We start from the raw sequence: 24,666 nt of genomic DNA, 5'->3' as shown, positions 1-24,666 counted from the left end.
AAGCCTCGTCTCTGGCCCCGGATTGAATTCTTCTCCTCCAGGGGCCAAGAATCGCGGTGTATTCACGTGATTCAACAACAACCTTTCAGTACTACATATTTCTGCATTAAAACAGTAGATTTTAAATAAGCAATAATATCATAGTGATTAGAGAGACAAGGAAACATAATGTAAAGTTTCATTTCTTTTGTTCCATGTAAATATTTTGAATATTTGTTTAAAATTCAACACAATGAAACAAAACACAGGCTGTGAGGTGCAATATTTTTTCATGCATGAACTAAAGTTTATATCTGAAATGTTTTATTGACTGATATCTTTATAATTGAAATGCTTTATTGACTAATAGCTATATAGTTGTAGATTTATATTTTATAATCTTTAAAGTGTTGTTTTAAAATTAAAGAATGAATCAAGAAAATAAAACTTATGATAGTAGTAGTGGACAGTATAGTAATTGTTTATATTATATTTTTTATAGAACTTTAGTTTTAAAAACTGGAAAATTACTTATATAAACCACAATATCAGGCTGCAACTAAAGGATCCAAGTTTTCACTGTTTCAGTTCAGTTCAGTTCAGTCGCTCAGTCGTGTCCGACTCTTTGCAACCTCATGAATTGCAGCACGCCAGGCCTCACACTGTTTAGATACATATAAAAGTATTAAATAAATACCTATGCACTTTTCCTTTTTTTGCATTCTCTTTTTCAGATATTTTAAAACTTTCTTTGTTTTTTTTTTTTAATAAATTTTTTAGCCATGTGGTATGTGGGATCTTAGTTCCCCCACTGGGGATCACACTTGTGCCCCCTGCATCGGAAATACAGAGTCTTAACCACTGGACTGCCAGGGAAGTCCCTGCATTGCTTTATATATGAAGTTTAATGACAAAAAAAGTCAGTTTCTTTTCTGGCCATTTTATTACATGTTTCATTTCATGATTATTTCTGAATATAGAAAAAAAAGGTTGTTAAAAATGATGCACTCTGGGCATCAATTATACTAGGTATACCCTAGCCATGGAATATATATTCTGTAATAATGCAGTAGCAGTTTTCATGAGAATTTTTAAAAGGAGAGGCGTCCTAAACCTATAGTGACTTAAAAAGGGATACTTCATCCTATGAGAGCCTGGAGATAGTAGAGGTTTCATCATTCACTGCATGCATTTATTTTAATTATTTTTAGCATTGAAAATGTCCCACCCATTAGATATAAATATTTGAGGAAACAGCAGAAACAGTAACTAATATTGACTGATAAATCCAGCCAAAAGCAACTGTGATCTTTATTCTTTTTCAAAAGATGTTTGACAAGACAAATCCCTTAGGAACAGCTTTGGATATCCTGAATGTCATAAAATGATTATGTGCTGTGTTGTGCTTAGTCGTTCAGTCGTATCTGACTCTTTATGACCCCATGGACTGTAGCCCACCAGGCTTCTCTGTCCATGGTGAGTCTCCAGGCAAGAATCCTGGGGTGAGTTGCCATGCCCTTCTCCAGGAGATCTTCCCAACCCAGGGATAGAACCCAGGTGTCCTGCATTCCCGGCAGATTCTTTACCATCTGAGCCACCAGGGAAGCCCATAAAATGGTTATACATATTAAGAATTCAGGAAAAGCAGCAAAAAAGTGTCAACATGCTTGTCAGATGGAAAATTAGAATTGTATCATTTACCTTGGTGCATTATTCCTGACTGCAAACATCCATTTTAATTTCAGGCAGGTAGACAGTGTTAACGTCTTTTTCTAGAGGGAATACCCTTGATGAATTTTAATGCCTGTTCACAAGTCTCCATCTGTTCTTTCCTCCACTCAAGAAAAATTCCTGTGCTACTCAGTGTGACAGCCAATGATCTTCATCCTTCTGATAACATACAAGAACCACAGTGGTGTTTCTATTATTCCATTGCAGGTCATTGATGTGGTTTGGGCTAACAGCTAGCTCATTTCCACTCCTAACCCACTTTATGCACTCCTCCCAAGCCCACAGTCATGGAATCCTGGAACTAGTCAGGACGCTCATCAGTGCTACTAGCATTGGGTGATAGCCCAGTAGCTAAATGGAAGGGTGATTATTGTTGCTGTTTAGTCGCCAAGTCGTGTCTGGCTCTTTGCAACCCCATGAACTGTAGCCCTCCAGGCCCCTCTGTCCATGGGATTTCCCAGGCAAGAATACTGGAATGGGTTGCCATTTCCTTCTCAAGGGGGTTTTCCTGACTCAGGAATCAAAGTCTAGTCTGCAGCTTGCTAGGTAGATTCTTTACCACCAAGCCATCTGGGAGGCCCAAATGGAAAGGTAACACTGTAATAGAATGAGAGACCTAGATGTCTTAGAGACTTAGCATCAGTAACTCACTGAGAGAAGTGAAGTTGAATATACGTGTGTAGGAGAAGTTGACTTCCTAATTTTTGTTGTTGTTGTACAATTTTTTCATCGGCTTTATTTATTTATTTTTGCCATAGTATGTGGCATTTGGGGTCCTAGTTCCCTGACCAGGGATTGAAACCCTGCCCTCTGCAGTGGAAGCATGGACTCTTTAACCACTGCACCAGAGAAGTCCCCTTTCATCTTATTTTTTAAAGAATTGAGGGCCAGTGAGGCTGGGTGGCTATCAATATCACACCATCTGTTAGCATTTGAACAACCAGGTTTAATTGAATATTCTCATTTTTAGCTATTTATATGAACTTTATAAGTATTCCAAAAGAATCAGGCTCTGTGTTTTCTCATGATAGATAAACAACATTTAAACTTCTCTCCCCATACCCCAGTGCTTATTCCATTTACTCTGAAACAACTAGTTATCTACATATCAGTATTTTCAGAAAACCATGATCCAAGAGTGTATCAGTTCCCTGAATCTGCCATGAGATACCTGGATAGTGTACCTTTTTCCCTTCAACTTCCTCAGACTTAAAATAGTTCCCCTGTCCTGTTCACTGCTCTGATTATCAAAAAGCTACTCACTCAACTAAGGTTCATCTCAAATATAAACTTTCCACTCAGCTTTGCCCCTGTAGTCACAGTTGAAATTAATCCTCTGCACACCCAAGCAAGGTCTGCACCTTTTTATAGTGTTATTTCATTCTCCCATCTGTCAAGCCTATTTCCCATTAGAAGGCAAGCCCCTTCAAGGGAGGTACCTTGTCTTATTTATTCCTATACCCCCTAATAACTAGCATACAAGGTCCCTCTGAGCCTTCCTTTCAGTTCAGTTAAACTTGAAGAATGGTAGTTAGTAAATTTATTCCAGAAAAGTGGCATTGATGGTTAATCTTACCTCACCAATTAAATGATACATTCTTTGAGGTTAAAAAGCTCTTTACCTATAACTATCTTGTTTTTCACGGTGCTGGCACAGAGTTGCAGGCTTCATAGACTGTGATCAACTTATCCAAGAAAATAAAAACAGAAATTAGAAGGCTGAAGTAGTTTATTAACTTCAGGGAGGGAAATGGACTTCTTGAAAGACTGGTTTCACTTGACCTTTCTGCTTTTGACCTCTTCCCTTTTTTTGTTGCAGTTCCATCCACATTCAGGCATAATGCTTTTAAACACTTTCTTTTGGAGAATTATTTTACCCTTCCTCCTCAATTTTTCAATAACCTCAAAACTTGACTTTGAATTTGCTTAATTTTTTCTGAATTTTTGGAAACCAAAAGTATTTACGTGACCTTGTCTGTGATCTCAGAGCACTTGTAAATATCTAAATATTCAAGATTTTCTAAATGTTCTCTGCAGGCCACTTGTCTCAATATGATTCTTGAAAACCCAAACAGTTTACAATTAACTTTGAGCAGTGTTTGATGAGATGTAAGCATAAATTACAGTGAGAGATTTATAAGTGATAGGAAATAGCTAAAAATGAGAATATTTATGCTGGCCAGAATATAGAAATAAAGTGGAACATTATGCTAGGTAAAGTGGTACACAGAATGCAGGACCATTATTTGTCCCCCAGTTCAATGCCTGACTAGTCCTCAACCTTCTTTATCTTTAAAAAAGAGTTTTCATTATAATCTCAGTTATACTTTTATTACTGTAACCTATGATACTATGAATCTATTAAAGTCTATAAATCTAATAATTTGCAATCACTGAAGGAAATTAATAAAGAGGATGGATGGAATATGTTGCTGAAGCAAAAGTCACTTAGTCGTGTCTGACTCTTTGCAACCCTATGAACCATATAGTCCATGGAGTTCTCAAGGGCCAGAATACTGGAGTGGGTAGCTGTTCCCTTCTCCAGGGGATCTTCCCAACCCAGGATCGAACCCAGGTCTCCTGCACCGAAGGCATATTCTTTACCAGCTGAGCCACAAGCTGAGGAAGTGTACAAAATGGGGAACTGCTGCTGCTGCTGCTAAGTCGCTTCAGTCGTGTCCAACTCTGTGCGGCCCCACAAGGGTCCCCCATCCCTGGGATTCTCTAGGCAAGAACACTGGAGTGGGTTGCCATTTCCTTCTCCAATGCATGAAAAGTGAAAAGTGAAAGGGAAATTGCTCAGTCGTGTCTGACTCTTAGCGACCCCATGGACTGCAGCCTACCAGGCTCCTCCATCCATGGGATCCTTCAGGCAAGAGTACTGGAGTGGGGTGCCATTGAAGACCGAGCCAAAAAAGAACTATAAGAATGTAGGAAAAGGAACTCAGAGAGAAAACACTCTTAAGACTTTCCTGGAAAAAAAATAAGATAAAATATATGAATCACTACATAGTGCTTAGGCATCTTGGCCTCTTTCAGTTATTTTGTTTCACCACCATACAGTGTTGGGCCCATAGTAGAGTATTTCATGATTTATATGCACTCATGAGGTAACTGACAAAAAGATTAAGCAGTTGTCATGAACTGGTGCAATTTCTCATGCTCCTTTTATGCATGTCTTTTTTTTTTTTTTTAAGACCTTTATTAACAGGTGCTTGCAGTTTGTTGACTTTTTTTTTTTTGAAAAAATCAAGCTGTAAACTTTTATTACAAATTAAAAATGAGGTTCTTAAAAATCTCAACTTGACCAGATATGAAACAATTTAAAAACCTTTAAAGGTGTATTGAGAAAAAACAGGCTTTTTTTTTTTTTTTAAACACGTTTGTCATTACCAAAAAGAGACGTCTTTAGGTAAAAATAATAAAAACCCCATGCTGCATAGGTAATGCAGATAGTTCTAGTTATCTGGTCAACAGGCAAAAAGCAAGCACTTAAGGTCTTCAGCTCCAATCTTTTGTTCATTTCTTATTGCTGGAATTTCATATTCATTTCTTCTTGTTGGATGACTAAACCGGATGATTGTAGAGATGGTAAGCCGGCATTTACTCAGCCCCGCGCCTCGGGAGCGGATGAATTCTCAGCTGGTGGATCGGCTGCTTTTGTCTCTTTGCCATCTTGTGGTTTAGGGTTTTCTGGGCGTCTGCGTCGGTAATTGAAGTTGCGGCGGTACAGACGTTGAGGTGGCTGCTGACCTTGGGTCTCATCTCCTTGGTTTTCCTTATCTTCTTCATTGCCGTCCTCTCTGGGCTGTCTTTGGCGAGGAGGGTCCCTGCGGAATCGTGGTCTGTAGCCCCGATACATATTCTGTCTCACTGGTCTACCTTGCTCTCCTGCACCCTGGTTGTCAGCACCCTCCATCACTTCTCCCTGCACAGGAGGGTTGGAGTACTGTGGTCGACGCCCGTAGGGTCTCCGCATGTAGTAAGGTGGGAACCTCCGCCTGCTGTAGGGCCGGCGCTGTTGGGCCTGGCCTTCGGGAGCGCTCTCCGATCCCTCATTCTTTTCCCCACTCGCACTATTCTGGTAGTTCTGCTGGTAATTGCGTGGAGGACTCCTGCGACGTGGATAGCGTCTATAATGGTTACGGTCTGCTGAGTATTTGCTGCCTTGCACTGGAACTCCACCAGGGCCTGTAACATTTGCTGCCTCCGCACCCTTTTCTCCTTCAACAACATCAAACTCCACAGTCTCTCCATCTCCTACACTGCGAAGGTACTTCCTGGGGTTATTCTTCTTTATGGCAGTCTGGTGTACAAATACATCTTCCTTGGTGTCATTCCTGTTGATGAAACCATATCCGTTTCTTACATTGAACCATTTTACTGTTCCCAAAACCTTCGTTGCGATGACCTTCTTGTCCCCGCCGGCAGGCGCCGCCGATGTGAGGCCGCCTGGGCCGCCGCTCCCTGCGCCGCTGCCCGTCGTGCCGGGCTTGCTGTCGGCAGCGCTGAGGGCGGGGGCGGCGGGGGGCTGCTGAGTCTCGGCCTAGCTGCTTATAGTTGCGGTGATGGTGACTGGGGCCGGCTGCGGCAGCTGCGGCTCCTCCCGGGGTGTGATGGTAACTAGGCCGGCGGCGGCGGTGGGGCTGCTCAGGGCTCTCTGGGGTCCGCTCTCCGCCCCCGCTACCGATCGAACTCATGCATAAGTCTTAAAAAGCACAATGTTGTTGTTCAGTAGCTAAGTCGTGTTCAACTCTTTGCCACCCCATGGACTGCAGCATGCCAGGCTTCCCTGTCCTTCACTACCTCCCAGAGTTTGCTCAAATTCATGTCCATTGAGTCTGTGATGCTATCTAACCATCTCATCCTCTGCTGCCCTCTTTTCCTTTTGCCTTCAATCTTTCCCAGAACCAGGATCTTTTTCAGTGAGTCAGCTCTTCAGATCAGGTGGCCAAAGTATTGGAGCTTGAGCTTCAGCATCAGTCCTTCCAATGAATATTCAAGGTTGATTTCCTTTAGGATTGATGGGTTTGATCTCCTTGCAGTCCAAGGGTCTTCTCCAGCACAAGTTGAAAACATCAATTCTTCAGTGCTCAGCCTTCTTTATGATCCAACTCTCACATCCATACATGACTACTGGAAAAAATCATAGCTTTGACTATATGAACTTTTGTTGGCCAAATGATGTCTCTACTTTTTAATATGCTATCTAGGCTTATCATAGCTTTCCTTCCTAGGAGCAAGTGTCTTTTAATTTCATGGCTGAAGTCGCCATCCACAGTGATTTTGGAGCCCAAGAAAATAAAATCTGTTACTACTTCCACTTTTTCCCTATCTACTTGCTACAATGTGATGGGACCAGATGCCATGATCTTAGTTTTTTTAATGTTGAGTTTTAAGCCAACTTTTCACTCTCCCTTTTAACCCTTATCAAGAGGCTTTTTAGTTCCTCTTCACTTTCTGCATTAGAGTAGTATCATCTGCATGTCTGAGACAGGAAAGGTAGTCCCGTATTCCCATCTCTTTGAGGATTTTCCAGTTTGTTGTGATCCACACAGTCAAAAAACACGATATTCTCCAGCAATTAATAGATGGATACTTCCACATAAATGTACATTCTAAACAATTGAATTTGCCCCTTTGGAAGCCAAAACATTTTTTGAAGTAACCATTTCTGATGAAATTTTTGTAAAACAGACTGAACACTTATTTGTTTCTAAAATTGGATGGTATTAATATTAAACATAAAATTTTATTGTTGATTCAATGTTATCATTATAAATAAGTTATTAATCTGTATTATATAACATAATTATGCTCTGGGTTAAATAGGAAATAATAATGGAATTGTAAGAATTGTGAATAAAAATGAGATAAATTTTGAATCTTGTAATATTTATTTTGTTTGCTTGGAGAGAATTTCTTTTTCATATATCTTGGCTATAAATTATATTTCAGATACTGAGGTTACCTGGTATAACCTTTCCTGATAAGGGTAACAGAACTTATTCAATAATATAGAGAATTAAAACATTTTTTCTTAGCTTCAGATTTTATGTGCAACTGACTATTACTAACAGAAGGCTCAGAGAAGATAATAGAAAAACCTGTTTCCAGGAAAAAATTGCTCTTCCCACCAAAACAAAGGAAAATATATTTCCTGTATGTCAGGTCAGTAGGCAGAAATTCCAGAAGAGGTGGATAACTGCTCTTCCTCCCACTTAGGAAAACATAAAAAATTCAATTATTTCAAAACATCCTCTCTTCAGAAATTTATCTTGTATTGCATGTCTCCTACATAGAAAAAGGAATGGAAAAATTTCAAGGTAGGTGTCATTAAAGCCATTGAAACACAAGTTTAAAAAAATGTAATGCCAACTATCATAGGGAAATATTTGTCTACAAAAATTTCTTGTCTCCCAGTTATTGAACTATACCTGAGCTAGTAATAGACAATGTAATTACTACTCAAGAAACAACAGCAGAGTAGTGATAATGAATTATAGAGTAATGGACTCTAGTATGAGTTTAAATCTTGATTATTTTAATTATTAGAATATAACTTTAGGTAAGGTCTTTATTACCTCAGTTTCCTTATGCAGAAAACAAGATTCATAATAATATAATATATTATTTTATTGTGAGGATTAAGTGACTAAAATATGTAGTATGTTTTGAACAGTCTCTGGAATATAAGTAGCAAGAAGTTATTATTATTTGCTGCTATTGGAGTAGCTTCCTTTGTGGCTCAGCTGGTAAAGAATCTGCCTGCAATATAGGAGACCTGGGTTCGATCCCTGGGTTGGGAAGATCCCCTGGAGAAGGAAAAGGCTACCCACTCCAGTATTCTGGCCTAGCGAATTCCACGGACTGTATAGTCCATGGGGTCGCATAGAGTTGGACATTACTGAGTGACTCTCACATTAGAGTAGCTACATGATAATAAAATAAACCTAATTAGAATAAAATATAATTTTATAATAATAAACTGTTAACATTTTAGAAATTGAGGAAATTATTGAACAATTGAGAAATTTGTTTAATTTTTTTTTAACAAATATTTATCATGTATCTACTATGTGTCACAGCAGACACTCTGCTAGTAAGGGTTAATATACTGTAAAATGTTATCTGAGAAAATTATAGAATCATGCTTAATAAATCTTTCACAGAAACTGTTGAGGTGGCAAATATTAGTCCTTCCAAAACAGAATTGATTTTAATTTTGCTTTTATCTTCCAGGAGACAAGTCATGTGATATACAACTTTACATTAAGAAATATTCCATGTATGTTGTATCATCAGGGGACCCATTTGAACTGGAATGCCCTATGAAATATTGTGCTGATAGACCTACTGTGACCTGGTGCAAGCTTGAAGGAAACAATTGTTTACATCTTGGGGACAGACTTCAGGGGTCTATGGGTTGGGAAGAAAGGAAGCTTATTTCAGTGTTTATTTTGCATTTTAATCAAGTGCTTGCTAGTGACAGTGGGTCATACCGCTGTTTTGTGAACTCTTCATCTGGATTCATTGAAAGCCACTCAATTACCATTAATGTGACAGGTGAGTTCTAGATATCAAGACTAATTTTTTTTGTTATGTTTTAAGAAAAAGAGGGCTCCAATTCTCAAGTGATTATGTTAGACATTGAACTCATGTGAAATCTAGATTGTGATGTGTGGTCACCTACGTGTCTGTGTGTTTTGGAGTGAGACAGTGAAGAGTAGAGAAAAATATATAATAAAATCCTTGGTCTTGCCTCTAGGGGATATAACATTTATTTGATAAGTCTAAAATTTTATCACAGAATCATGAGAAAAAAATTGCAAAGTGAATATCAAATTTAATAGTAGACAGCTTTTTACTTTTTGCCCTTAAATTTTTTTTCTTATATTTATCAGTCCTTGACTTTGTGGTTATAAATCCTTGAACTTATGTTTGTGTTGCTCAGACAATTACACTCTTGTTAATAGTTCACAGCTTGCACAGAGGGCAATCAGCACACAAACAATCTGACTACTTGATGAGTCCTGAGAATACTCATGGGTTTCGCTGCCTCCCAGTCCCTTCTCAGAGGCCCTCAATAAGCTCAACAACAGAGGAAGGACAGGTCATGTTGGGCCAAACTGTGTTGAATGAAACATGGAAAACAAATAGAGAAAAGCAGAAGAGATTTAAAAATAGTTGGTTTATGAAAATTCCACAGCTAATATCGTTGGGCTTCCCACAGAACTCAGTTGGTAAAGCATCTGCCTGCAATGTGGGAGACCTGGATTCAATTCCTGGGTCAGGAAGTTCCCCTGGAGAAGGAAATGGCAACCCACTCCAATATTCTTGCCTGGAGAATCTCAAGGACAGAGGAGCCCAATATCATACTCAATGATAAAAAAATTGAAAGCTTTCCCCTCAAGAACAGGAACAAGACAAAGATGTCTACTTTTGCCATTTCTATTCAATATTGAACTGGAGGTTCTAGCCAGAGAAAGTAGGTAAGAAAAATAAAAGACATCTATTAATAACTTGGAAAGGAAGAAGTGAAACTATGTCTTTTCACAGGTGACAGGATTTTAAATATTAGAAAATCCTTAAAAATCTGCACAACCATTATACTAGATCCAATAAATGAATTCAACAAATTTGTATTATCAACACAGACAGTGACAGTTTTCCTTCCTTTCCAATCTGAATTCCTTTTATTTCTTTTTCCGTCTGATTGTTATGGTTAGGACTTCCAATAGTGCATTGGATAAAATTGGTGAGAACTGGCATCTTTGTCTTGTTTCTGATCTTAAAGGAAATGTTTTTAGCTTTCCCCCAGTTGGTTACGATGTTAGCCGTGGACTTGTCATATATAGCCTTTATTATGTTGAGGTGTATTTCCTCTGTACACACTTTGCAGATAGTTTTTATCATGAGTGAACACTGCATTTCATAAAAGCTTTTCATGTACCTATTGAAATGAGCATATGGTTTTTATTCTTCAATTTGTTAATGTGGTATATCATATTGACTGAATTGCAGATATTGAACCATCCTTGCATCCATGGGATAAATCCCACTTGGTCATGGTATATGATCCTTTCAGTGTATTATTGGTTTCTGTTTGCTATTATTTTTGTGAGGATTTTTCCATCTATGTTTATCATTGATGTTTGCCTGTAGTTTTCTCTTTTTTTATGATATCTTTGTTTTCTTTGCATCAGGATCATTCACCATGATTTTTACATGTATGTCCATCAGGATTATTGCCCTAAAATACTCTTTTCTTGTACTTTTCTTATTTTTCTATCAGGATATTACTGGCCTGGTAAAATGAGTCCAGAAGCTTTTCTTTCTCTGCAATTTTTGGGAATAGTTTGAGAAGGATAGATGTTAAGTCAGAGCTGAAATTAAGATCTACAATCTGTATCCCTTGAGGCCTAATTTCAGAGGGAAGGGAGGCAGCATTCCCTCCTAAACTGTATGTCCCAAGGGGATGACTGGAGAAGAGTGTGAAGGGTGAAGTAGTGAGAGGGGATATCTAAGAGCAGTGTAGGAGACATGAAGGGCATTTTAAGTTCCCTCTCAAGATTTCTGTTCTTCTAATTTCCTACTCTCTCACCTTCTTATCATTCCCTTTCTTATCACATTGATGATTCGTGCTCCTGAGCCCATTAGAAATTCTCCAAAACTTTGTACTCTTGTCTGTCAACAGCCTTCCACTCTGTAATTGGTTCCCTCCTGGAGTTTCATGATCAGCTCAGACCTTCACTATCTTCCTTCTAAATATTCTAATTAGTTGTATAAACTACTTATCTTTTAATTATCCCCACTTTTGGTTCATTTCAGCCAAAAATCTTCCTGACATACTTAATTTGCCTAATAGGCTTCTTTCATAATGCCACTCTTTAGTTGAGTCCCCTGCAGAGCTTTCCCAGTGCTTACACTATTGGGCTGACACCAATCTGCCTCCACTTATCAAAATTCTACCTCTCCTGTCAAGCCCAACTTATTTTCTAATTCTTTATGAAGTTGTCTATGTTTATCCTACAGAAAGTGACTTCTCTTTCCTAGTAATTTTTGTGTCATTTAAGATCTTGCCTCTCATTTATCACAGATTTCCTTGTACCACAGATATGTAGGGAAATGTCTTTTATCCCATGAACGGTTATGATACACTGGCAAGCAGGAACTATGTCATATTTCTTTGGATCATCCTTGCTTCCTTTACAATAGTCAAATGACTCATTTAGAATTGTCTTTGAATTGGGTGTGGATTTTCCTTTTGTGAAGTGATTAAAACAAACAAAACAAACCTTAAAAGCTTCTGCACATCAAAGGAAACTATTAGCAAGGTGAAAAGACAGCCTTCAGAATGGGAGAAGATAATAGCAAATGAAGCAACTGACAAACAACTAATCTCGAGAATATACAAGCAACTCCTACAGCTCAACTCCAGAAAAATAAATGACCCAATCAAAAAATGGGCCAAAGAACTAAATAGACATTTCTCCAAAGAAGACATACAGATGGCTAACAAACACATGAAAAGATGCTCAACGTCACTCATTATCAGAGAAATGCAAATCAAAACCACTATGAGGTACCATTTCACACCAGTCAGAATGGCTGTGATCCAAAAGTCTACAAGTAATAAATGCTGGAGAGGGTGTGGAGAAAAGGGAACCCTCTTACACTGTTGGTGGGAATGCAAACTAGTACAGCCACTATGGAGAACAGTGTGGAGATTCCTTAAAAAACTGGAAATAGAACTGCCTTATGATCCAGCAATTCCACTGCTGGGCATACACACTGAGGAAACCAGAATTGAAAGAGACACGTGTACCCCAATGTTCATTGCAGCACTGTTTATAATAGCCAGGACATGGAAGCAACCTAGATGTCCATCAGCAGATGAATAGACAAGAAAGCCATGGTACATATACACAATGGAGTATTACTCAGCCATTAAAAAGAATACATTTGAATCAGTTCTAATGAGGTGGATGAAACTGGAGCCTATTATACAGAGTGAAGTAAGCCAGGAAGAAAAACACCAATACAGTATACTAACGCATATATATGGAATTTAGAAAGATGGTAACAATAACCCTGTGTACGAGACAGCAAAAGAGACACTGATGTATAGAACAGTCTTATGGACTCTGTGAGAGAGGGAGAGGGTGGGAAGATTTGGGAGAATGGCATTGAAACATGTAAAATATCATGTATGAAACGAGTTGCCAGTCCAGGTTCGATGCACGATACTGGATGCTTGGGGCTGGTGCACTGGGATGACCCAGAGGGATGGAATGGGGAGGGAGGAGGGAGGAGGGTTCAGGATGGGGAACACATGTATACCTGAGGCGGATTCATTTTGATATTTGGCAAAACTAATACAATTATGTAAAGTTTAAAAATAAAATAAAATTAAAACAAAACAAAACAAGAAGAGTGTCAAAGAAAATTATTTTCTTTCTGTATCAGGGAGTACTCAATGAACTGAGCATGATGTAAGGAGAAAAATATACTCTGAAATTATATTTCAGGACCATGCTTTTGGTAAATAAATTTTGGAGCTATGATATAAAATCTTTCATTTTTTCCCTTGAAATATCTTTCTTATGGAGTATTGGAACGTTTCCTGTTTTTGTGCCTGACTCTGCTTTGCTTTTTATGTTTAAGTTAAAAATCAGTGGGTTGCCTGGTGGCTCAGATGGTAGAGTCTGCCTACAATGCAGGAAACCCAGGTTTGATCCCTGGGTCGATTAGTCCTTGTGAAAGCAGAATTGTGACAGAGTCCGGGTTTGGGTGCTTATCCAATTGTTAGCCAGGAAAGCAATGATCTCACAGAAGGAAGAAAAGCAGTTTGCAAAGTCTTGAGAGGAAAGTCAACAGAACAGTCACTGAAACATACACTGGCCTGCAACTGTGTTCTCTCCAATCTGCCTTTGGTCAATCAGTCCCTGATTAGGAGCTTCACAAAGGCAGATGGTGATGATTTTAGCATTAGAGTGGGGGTGTAGGAGTGGGCAGAAGGTGAGAAGCACTATCTTTTTTTCAGAATTTGTTCCCACCACATGATCAAAAGCCTTCTTTCCTTGTGGCATTCATTCTATACTCCCTTGGAGCACCTGCTGAATGTATATCTTGTTATTCCAAGTGCTAAAAGAAATCCTATAGGCTGAATTGTTTCCTTATACTTAAGGAGGTGGAAAGAGGGAGTCAAAGCAGACAGAGGAAGGTTGGGTTGTATTTATACAGTCTCTCTCTCTTTTTTAAAGTTTTATTTTGTATTGGGATATAGCCTATTAACAGTATTGTGATAGTTTCAGGTGAACAGCAAAGGGACTCAGCCATACATATACATGTATCCACTCTCCCTCAAACTCCCCTCCCATCCAGGCTGCCACATAACAATGAGCAGAGTTCCCTGTGCTATATACATTTTGGTTTTTCATTTTAAGTGTAGCAGTGTTTTATAGTCTTTCTTTAAGACTCAAAATAAACCCAGGGACTTTTGTCCATGAACTTGAAGTGATGATCTACACATTTTCCAAACTGCCTTTCAGCTGAATTATTGAATTCTCTGTTAGTATGTAAATACAGATGTCTTCTCGGAGACTAGCTCTGATTTTGGACAAACCTGAGTAGAACCTTCGTTGTTTTCACAACCGATTTCAATTCTTTATCTTGTTTTTCTGTTTCAGAACGGACTCAAAATAATTCAGAACATCCTCTTGTAAGTAAGTATCAAACTTGCCAAATAAAATCAAGGAAATAGATTGTTATGTGCTCGGAAAGTAAAACAGGTTGCATCTTCTTCATTGAGTGGATTTGTTTGTACTAAGTTATCTGTTGTGGGAGAGTCCTGTGCTCCTATCCATTCCCCTCCCCCAGACAGCTAAATTTGTCACTGTTCGTAATAAGTTGGCTGCTCGCCTAAACAAAATAGCAGCTGCCACATGAACAATACAGTATTTGTTACCACTAAATTACCAAACTACTTCATTCCCAGATCCAGTAGCTCCTGACCACATTTACCCCAAAACCAAGGATATGAGGAAGGAATGTATAACTAGGTTAATATATCTAGAAATAAAGCCTTCCTGAACAAACAAAATTGAGTACAAGTACAAAGTTAAAAGATTTATGATGAATTCTGATATTTTCTATTTTGTTATCTTTCATTTTTTTGACTTCATTTGTTATCTGTTAAGTTGTTGACAACACACTAGTAAGTTACAATCTATCATGGAAAAACAGGGCCTTAATGCACGGTGTGTGTGTGTGTGTGTGTGTTAGTCGCTCTCTCATGTCCGACTCTTTGCGACCTCATGGATTGTAGCCCACCAGGCTCCTCTGTCCATGGGATTCTCCAGGCAAGAGTACTGGAGTGGGTTGCCATATCCTTCTCCATAATGCACATTAACATTGATCAATAATAATGGGAACCAGTTGTATGCCCATAGAAGCATATCTGGAGATGCCAACAATATTTGAAGATAAATAAAAGTACTTGGAAATATCAGGGTTAATGAGACAACACAAAGCATTGTGTTAAAGGAACTTCAATTTTGTTTCAAAAACATGTTGGCTTGAGTCCCAGCAACTGCCATTTACTAGCTGTTAGACTTCTGGTAAGTCTTGGGACAATTACTCTTCTCAGAACAAGTGACTGGATTAAAAAAAAAAAATACTCCTTACTTTTCTTCTCCTCTGTTTGCTGTTCTCTGCTTAGTTTTCTTAAGTGATCATTATGAAAATTAAATGAGACATTGTAAATGAAAGGGCATGGTGAAATACTTTCTGAGAGCTGTTATGGATAGTGTTTTACAGGCGATTAATCCTAGCAGACAGAGAAGGCAATGGCACCCCACTCCAGTACTCTTGCCTGGAAAAATCCCATGGATGAAGGAGCCTGGCGGGCTACAGTCCATGGGGTCACTAAGAGTCAGACACAACTGAGCAACTTCACTTTCACTTTTTACTTTCATGCATTGGAGAAGGAAATGGCAACCCACTCCAGTGTTCTTGCCTGGAGAATCCCAGGGATGGGGGAGCCTGGTGGGCTGCCGTCTAGGGGGTCGCACAGAGTCGGACATGACTGAAGCGACTTAGCAGCAACAGCAGCAGCATATACACTCAGCATTAAAGCAAGAGGTGGGGGAGAGGACTAAGTCCTGGGGTTCTTGGGAGAAACCCCTTAAAAGAGAAATAGAGGCATCAGCTAGAATTCCATTCAAGTTCTGACAGTTCAGAGGGTGTTACTTCATTTGTCTCATATTTTCTAACTGTCTTGAGTATTAATGAACATTTCAGATACAAAGAATGCCTCAAGACCACTCTCCAAGGAAGAGATGGTAGACCGACAATGGATCCTTTATAGTTTGCTTCCTTTGGGGGCTTTACCTCTACTCATTACCTGTTTCTACCTATTCTGCTGCCTTAGAAGGCACCAAGGTGAGTTCCATCTTCTCTCTGCTGCTCTGTGCCACACATTTGGGGTTCATTTACATTGGCTGATAGATTTTTAGTTAGTTTCTGGTGGTTTTTCACACAATATTCTACTATGAAACATGGACAGTGGTTTCCTGGGGAATAACTCATCTTTCCACCAGAAAGCCAAATGGATGAATTCAGATCTCCTCTAGTCTTGAAGAGGCATGCTCACCACAACAAAGGCTTGTGGTGAGGAGGTAATATTGCTGGGACTTATTCATTCTACTTGGGTCCATCATAGGAGGAATTCTTCTAACATTCAGGGTGTTGAAAAGGAGGCTGAAATAATTTCACAGATCAACATGTCTGCATTGAATTAGTTTGCCTGGTCCTGTTTTCCACAGTCATATCACATTATGCCAGTCATCCACACACCTGTCTAAATGAAGACCCAATGTCCCCAGAGGAAATTCTTATGTCTGTGCTTACTGTTGCCATCATAAACAGACGCTTGAACTGAATCCCTACCCAACATTAATGCATTTGAAAACGTGGTTTTGACTATGATCAGAGAGGTGATATTTTGAAAACAATTACTTTCTATTTCTGTAAGAATTCACGTAAGGTCATTAGTGAACACTTAAACACGTTAAGAGAGAGGGGTATGACGAATCTGGTCTAGCTGGGGTCGAAACCAGGTCAGTCCTCTCTCTCTTTCCTTTTTCCCTTCAGTCATCTTGTCTAATTCCTTTCTCCACAGCAGCAGCCACAGTGTAGCTATAGAAACTAAGCTGGACAGAGCAGTCCTTATTTCTGCCACAAGAGAAAGCCTTGTCTGAGCAAAAGTGCTCTTGGTGTTTTGTGGTGAGGACTTCTGGAGCCTAGAACCTTCTCAGGATGCTGAGAGACTCCTCTGTGACTCCAACTCCACTTCTGCAACACCAAGGCTCTTTCAATGGCTCCCTCTCCAGTTTCCACCGCCTTTCTTGAGGGAGCTGGAGCTTCAGAAAAAAAAGCAAGGATAAATCTTTTGATTTACCACATCCAAAGTGAACTAGGCCAAAGGAGATCCCAGCTGTGTAGGTGACAGGAAAGCTGTGAGTGTGGCATTACATACAGAATGTCCCCAGAAAAAAGAGTCCCAGGTTTTTAAGGTGCTGGGCTAGGTCCTGTGCCCTCCTCTTGGCTATGCCATAGGCCGTTCTGGAGTGAGGAGTGAAGAACCAATGAACAAAATGGACAGCACGAATTCTTACAAACAGAGGTTTGTGTGTCATGATGGACATAGCAAATAAAGAAGCCCAAACTAATAATAATGCTGTGGATGATGTGCACATGGGTGAGTTTGCGTGGGGAGGCGTCCCCACCTCTGGGACTGATTCTAGAACCTGTATTCTTAAATGACCCTAACTTACAAGGAATTGAGGAAGAATTTTATTTTGTGCTATTCTTTACCTCTTTTGGTATTTTATTTTATTTTTCTTTTTGAATTGCAGGGAGACAAAAGAAGCTTTCTAATTCAACAGGAAGGGATACTAACCTGGTATGTTTGATGGTATATAACACAACCTGTGTTATACCATGCTAATATTTATATATTTTTAAAAATTTAATTGGGTCTATGTAACACCATGTGCCAAGTACTGTTCTAAATGCTATATGTATTTACCTACTTTTGAAAATGTGTTTATTTTACATTTACTTTAGTCTGTAGCAAAGATTCTTCCAGATTGTTGCTTAGTGGCTAAGTCATATCCAACTCTTTTGCGACCCCATGGACTGTAGCCCACCAGGCTCCTTTCTCCAAGGATTTCCTAGGCAAGAATACTGCAGTGGGTTGTCATTTCCTTCTCCAAGGGATCTTCCAGACCAAGGGACTGAACCTGTGTCTCCTGCATTGGCAGGCAAATTCTTTACCACTGAGCCACCTGGGAAGCTCTTCCTTGGGATTAGCAAATCTCATAAGTGAGGCTTATAAGGCATAGAAGGCAGTGTAGAACTTAAGCAGAAAAGTCAGAGGCTGAACTATACAACGTTGACTCTGTTCTCAACCTGTTATGTGACTTCGGGCTATTGATTTATTCTCACAAAAGTGCCTTAAGTGTTTCCAGAAGGGTTATTCAGTCACTAAGTCGTGTCCGTCTCTCTGTGACCCCATGATCTGCAGTATGCCAGGCTTCCCTGCCCTTCACTATCTCCTGCAGGTGGGAGTAAATAAAATAATGAATTATAAATAACCTCATAATATCAAGTATGATTTCTTAATGAGTCATACCAGCAGATAAAGAAGCATGATCACAGGTCTAGTTACTATGCAAAAATCACTCATAATGTGTGTGGGCTCATTAAGGAGGAGACCTGGTAGACAGAGCAAAGGGTTCTCTGGAAACAGAGCAGTTTCCCAAGTTCTTGGAATACCAGTTTAGACCTTTCTTTTGGATTCAATGTTCTGTAAAGACTGGAACTCAAAATAGAATGCAAAATGAAGCAACATATTTCTGGAAAAAAATTTTATGTAGCTCTGATTAAAAACAAGTAGTCATAAACAAGGTACCACAAAAAGAATTTATGTGGATGTGGGTTTTTCCATTAGGAGTAGTAATAAAGATGTATTCAACGTCTTAAAATTTCCAGAAATGCCAGAGGCAGATATAACCAATAGTTCTACATATAATATTAAATGGTACCCAGCATTCCCCACCAAGTAGCTTAATATTAAATAAAAGTAAATACATTCAAATTAAGAAACTTGTATGAAATTTTTAGTATTATTGTGTTGGGTGCTAAGGTTTTGTTTCTTCACATAGGGAAATTTTCTTAAATGTGATTTCCTTTCTTTCTATAGTGAACAACAACAAAATACACTCTGTTACAATCAGCCCTAAAAGCTATGACAACATTTAAAACAATGATCTAGGGGCTTCCCTGGTTCCTTAACCAGTCCAGTGGTTAAGATTCCAAACTTCCACTGCAGGGGCCTTGGGTTTTATCCCTGGTCAGGGAACTAAGATCAATCATGCTTTGGCAAGGTAAAAACAAAAATCTAAATAATTTACTGGGCATGTAAAGCCCAGGTTGGCTAAAATATAGTTACATTTCTTTCTCTGTAAACTGGATGAATTATTTATGATTTGCAGTTGAACTCAAGAGGGGTTTTTCTATGTGTACAATTATCGGGGAATTTTGTTTTATGATCTTCATGTATTTCATAGGATTTCAGAGTTTTGCCCCATTTGAGTTATCAAGCATTTCAGAAAATAATCAAGGAGATACTGTATTAGATCTTTGAGACTCAAATTTTGTCAAGAGGGAATTGTATGTGAACCAGCAGAATAGAAATCCAAATTAGAAAAAGGATAATATAAAACATACTTTTAAAAGTCAAAATTTTAATCCTATTCCAGAATGTCCTTTGAGGGTATGAAAGTACTTGTTTAGTATAAACAAGTGAATTGCATATTTTCTGAAGTGCTTTACAGACTGTGGCTGCTGCTGCTAAGTTGCTTCAGTTGTGTCGGATTCTGTGCGACCCCATAGACGGCAGCCCATCAGGCTCCCCCATCCCTGGGATTCTCCAGGCAAGAACACTGGAGTGGGTTGCCATTGCCTTCTCCAATGCATGAAAGTGAAAAGTGAAAGTGAAGTCGCTCAGTCGTGTCCGACTCTTAGCGACCCCATGGACTGCAGCCTACCAGGCTCCTCCCTCCATGGGATTTTCCAGGCAAGAGTACTGGAGTGGGGTGCCATTGCCTTCTCCATTACAGACTGTGGAGTGCTATACAAATATAGAATAAGACAGCTGCTTCAGTTTTACCATCTCTACCCACCATACCATTGTGCACCAGCCTTGTGGCACCCACCCACTTTGATCAGGTGCCACAGAATAGGTTCAGCCACCATGCTTTCTTTTACCTAATTTACTCTAACAAAGTTTTCCATGGAAACCAGCCACCTTTTGGGATGGGAGGCAGGTAATTGAGTTGACAAACTACATAGATTGAAAAGTACAACAGAGACCTTGTTGATATGTTAAAGATTTACGGCTAGTTATGAGAGGGTAACAGGCAGGAAGGCCAGGGGTCTCCAAACGGAGGAAATAGGCTGCAAGTGTCAGACATTTTTTTCTCTCTCTCTTAAGTAGCAGAAGGAAACAAACTAGTGATATATTTTTTCTCCTTCTCTATACAAATTTAAAAAGAGGTTTTTTCTTAAAATACTGTGTTGCCATAATGACACCTGGTTCCGCCTGAACTTAACTTTTCTCAAATTTTGAGCTAACCAATACATTTTTCTTATGGAAATGTTTGTCTTAAGCCATGTTCTGTACTATGCATCTACTGCAGTTTCTGTCTTCAAGTCAGTTCACCTAAAGGCTCAGAACTGACTTGACAAACCAATATGTTATACTCATACATTGTTCTCTTAATCCATGTAAACAAAACTATTTGCATGGTAATCTGCTTTTCTTCAAGATTCAGATCAATCATTTTATGGCCCAGGATGACTCCCCTGGTGCCAAAATTATCTCAAAATGCATCTTGTGGGTGAGGAGCCTAGTGCCATTCTCTGAGTTTTGAGACATTCCTTTCTTTCATTAACAGACTGCTAGAGAAGGCATTGGCACCCCACTCCAGTACTCTTGCCTGGAAAATCCCATGGATGGAGAAGCCTGGTAGGCTGCAGTCCATGGGGTCTCTTAAGAGTTGAACACAACTGAGCGACTTCCCTTTCACTTTTCACTTTCATGCATTGGAGACGGAAATGGTAACCCACTCTAGTGTTCTTGCCTGGAGAATCCCAGGGACGGCGGAGCCTCATGGGCTGCCGTCTATGGGGTCGCACAGAGCTGGACACGACTGAAGCGACTTAGCAGCAGCAGCAGCAGCAGCAGCAGCAGTAACTATATAACATCCAGCTAAAGACTAGTAGGCGGGTACTCTTTCTGCCCCCTTCTGATGTCTATGTCAGAAGCTTTCTCTATCTCTTTTATACTTTAATAAAAATTTATTACACAAAAGCTCTGAGCCATCAAGCCTTGTCTCTGGCCCCCAGTTGAATTCTTCTCCTCTGAAGGCCAAGAATCCTGGTGTCTTTTGTGGTTCAGCAACAACCTTTCAGTTATTAGGTCACATGACAGTCTTCTTCTCCAGAGCTCCTCCAGAGACTTAAGTAGGGCTTCTTTGAGACACTTTCCATCTGAGTCAAGAGATGAAGAAGATTAAATGAATCTTGCTTCTTTCAATCATTCAGCCTTGGTGTTATTTCCTAGGCAGCTAGGCCATCGGAGGGAGGCAGTATACTCAACAGTTAACACTTCATTTGTCAGAACAGAGTTAGACATGTTTGCATGGTGTGTGTGTGTGGGTGTGTGTTGGTTACTCAGTCAAAACGGACTCTTTGAGATCCCGTGGACTATAGCCAGCCAAACTCTTCTGTCCATGGAATTCTCCAGGCAAGAATACTGGAGTGGGCTGCCATTCCCTTCTCCAGGGATCAAACCAGGCTCCCCTGCATTGCAGTGTCTTTACCACTGAGCCACCAGTATAGAACTCTGTATACATCACAATGTGGAGACAAAAGAGCAGGTAAGGGATATAGGTTATCAGGTTAGGCATATCAGGTTAAGGACCTGATACCTCAAAGAAATTAGGCCGAACCTCAAGAACATAAATTGACTGGTAATATTGGGATTTATAAAATTGAAATAAGTCTTAGCATTAAGATGGTATCTTCATTTTTTACCAGCCGGGTCCCTTGTATAGGTAGAAATAGCTAACAAATAACTGAAAAAAGTTTTTTAAAAAATCAGGTTTCGGTACTTTTAGTTTACATAAGTTCACATCTTTCTTGAAAACTTTAAGATATTTGACTCAATTTGGAAGTGTAAGAAAATCCTTGTGGTGGAAATAACAACTGGAATATCTTTAGAACTTTTTCCCAAGCTTTGTCCACCCACATCAAATTGATAGCAACTTCCAGTCCCAGGTTTCAAATCATAATAATATATCTTGGATAATATTTATTCTTCATAGTATATTCTTTTTGTCCCTTAGGGAGTAACTGTTCTGCTTTATCTTTAATTGTTTTATCCTAAACTGTGTTAATGCTATACATTATATTACACATCTCCTGATGTTCTGAAGGGATATTTTATGCTTTTCTCATTAATCTGATGTGTGGTTTCCATTTCAAAGAGGGGTCAAAAAGGGTTCTGTGAACTCAAAAATGACCATAAATAAAAGGGAGCTGAAACCCAGTGCTCTGTGACAACCTAGAAGGTTGGGATGGGGTGGGAGATGGGAGGGAGGTTCAAGAGGGTTGGGACATATGTATAGCTGTGGCTGACTCATGTTGATGTATGGCAGAAAACTTCACAATATTGTAAAGCAATTATCCTCCAATTAAAAATAAATAATTTTTTAAAGCACAAAACTCTTTCAGAAGAACATAGTGGTCTTTAAGCCTTTCACCCTTTAATAAGTGAGAATCTGCTTTAAGGAGTAGATGTCAACACCTACAATGAAGAATAGATTATTTCTCTCCGTGTATAACCACTCAATTTATCCTACACTCATAGTTTCCTAGTGGATGTGCACTATCACATCCTTAAGTTGTAATTAAAGAAATCTTTTTTTTCCTCTCTTTTAGGTTGATGTTCCCCAGTTCTTTAGGAGTGAGCCAACTGAAATCAACATCATGGAAAGTTCCCAAACATTGCATTTGGAAACTGGAATTTATGATAACGACCCCTGGTTCAGGGTCCGGAGAGAGTCTGGGGTTTATTTTAACCCAAGTCTGGAAGAAAACAAACAGGGCATTGTTTATGCTTCCCTGAAGCATTCGGTCATTGGAATGAACCCAAGACAGGCAACACATGTGCAAGAAGCACCCACGGAGTATGCCACCATATGTGTGAGGAGTTAAATCTGGTCCTGATCTCCCGCCAGTGGTCAGCGACTGATCTGCTAGTCAGCACCGCTACTGAAGGCCAACAGAAAGTCAAACACGGGTCCTTGGCTTGAGAAATTTCACTTTCAGGAGGTTCACCTCAGTGCTTGGGTCTTAAGCATCCACAGGACAAATGACTAAAATTTCTCCCAGAAACTTCTTTGGGAGTTTTTTATATTTATAGCCTTGGGCAGTAAAATCTTTTTTTTCCAAAACCAAATGATGTCATTTTTAGACATCATTTTTCGACCCAGCTACATTTAACCTGCTACACAGACTCAATATTTTCTTTGGGACTACAGAGAATGTAGGACAGAAAGGTTTAGATTCTCTAGATCAGTTCACTATATACTCTTGAAAAAGAAGTCCCAATTCAGATAACTAAACATAAATACAGTGATGACTGTGTGTCTGTTTCCAGTCTTCCATAATAAGAAATTTTTATCAATCTAATATTGGAATTTCTTAAATGTAAAGGAGAAATAATTTTAAACTTGATGATATAAGAAAAGAATGGAAAGAATAAATGATGCAATAAAGATGTGGAATATACCAACTAGATACAGGGTAGATGTTCCCCATGCCTGACAAGCAAATGCTTATATCTATCCTGTTAGATTACTAAGCAAATAGAGGTAGTAAATATAGCAATTAATGTATGATGCATTTATAAAGTGACTGTGTGTGGGTAACATAGACTAATATATATGAATGTGACATAATGCTACTGAGTTGTTACATTGGGACAAAAGTAATTGCAGTTTTGAACTGTGAATTTTGAATCATTATAACTAGGTTCAAGGACATCTTTATTAATCAGAATAGGAGCCATTACAATCAACACATTTTTGCCAACAAGAAATAAGTTTGTTTATTCCTGTAGCACAAAATTCATACTTGAGGATTTGACAATTCTTGGAAAGGATTTTCTGCCTCCTGCTGGTTGTGGAAGCATTTTCCCTGCAAAATATTGTCCAGATGCTTGAAGAAGTGGTAGTCGGTTGGCAAGTGGTCAGGTGAATATGGCAGATGAAGTGAAATTTCATAGCCCAATGCATTAAACTTTTGAAATGCTGGTTGTGCGACATGTGCTTAGGCATTGTCATTGAGAAGAATCGGGTCCTTTCTGTTGACCAGTGCTGGCTACAGGAGTTGCAGTTTTCTGTGCATTTCATCAATTTGCTGAACATACTTCTCAGATGTAATGGTTTTGCCAGGACTCAGAAATCTGTAGTGGATCAGACCAGCAGCAGACCACCAAACAGTGACCATATCCTTTTTTTTGGTGCAAGTGTAGCTTTTGGAAGTGCTTTATAGTTTCTTCTTCATCCAACCACTGAGCAGGTCATTGCTGGCTGTCATATAAAATCCAGTTTTTGTCACACATCACAATCTGATTGAGACATTTCTCAATCATTAACATCTTGTTATTGTTGCATAGAGTAAGAGAAGACGACTCTACAAAATGATGATTTTTTTTTTTTTTTTTTTTTTTGATTTGCAGTCTGCTTACGAGGCACTGACTTATAGAGCATGGTCACCTTTCCAATTTGCTTCAAATGCCAAATGACCATAGAATTGTTG

The 24,666-nt window shown here is 39.2% G+C and overlaps 1 protein-coding gene and 1 pseudogene across 1 annotated transcript in view; one reads left to right on the top strand and one right to left on the bottom strand.

Moving 5' to 3' along the window:
* The window catches only part of BTLA (B and T lymphocyte associated), a 34,406-nt gene extending 11,150 nt beyond the window's left edge, over positions 1–23,256 (top strand). The window contains exons 2-5 of the mRNA XM_055570082.1: positions 8,953–9,276; positions 16,015–16,155; positions 17,631–17,677; positions 22,783–23,256. Of these exons, the coding sequence (XP_055426057.1) occupies positions 8,953–9,276; positions 16,015–16,155; positions 17,631–17,677; positions 22,783–23,058 (788 nt within the window). The 3' untranslated portion in view covers positions 23,059–23,256. The remainder of the gene's footprint in view (positions 1–8,952; positions 9,277–16,014; positions 16,156–17,630; positions 17,678–22,782) is intronic.
* LOC129642908 (Y-box-binding protein 1-like) lies at positions 4,890–7,079 on the bottom strand (annotated as a pseudogene).
* Positions 23,257–24,666: the final 1,410 nt, after the last annotated feature.

Source organism: Bubalus kerabau, chromosome 2 (genome assembly GCF_029407905.1).
Source record: "Bubalus kerabau isolate K-KA32 ecotype Philippines breed swamp buffalo chromosome 2, PCC_UOA_SB_1v2, whole genome shotgun sequence".
NCBI classification, from domain to species: domain Eukaryota; kingdom Metazoa; phylum Chordata; class Mammalia; order Artiodactyla; family Bovidae; genus Bubalus; species Bubalus kerabau.
The sequence above is the reverse complement of the archived record's forward strand: the minus strand, read 5'-3'. Positions and strand labels throughout refer to the sequence as shown.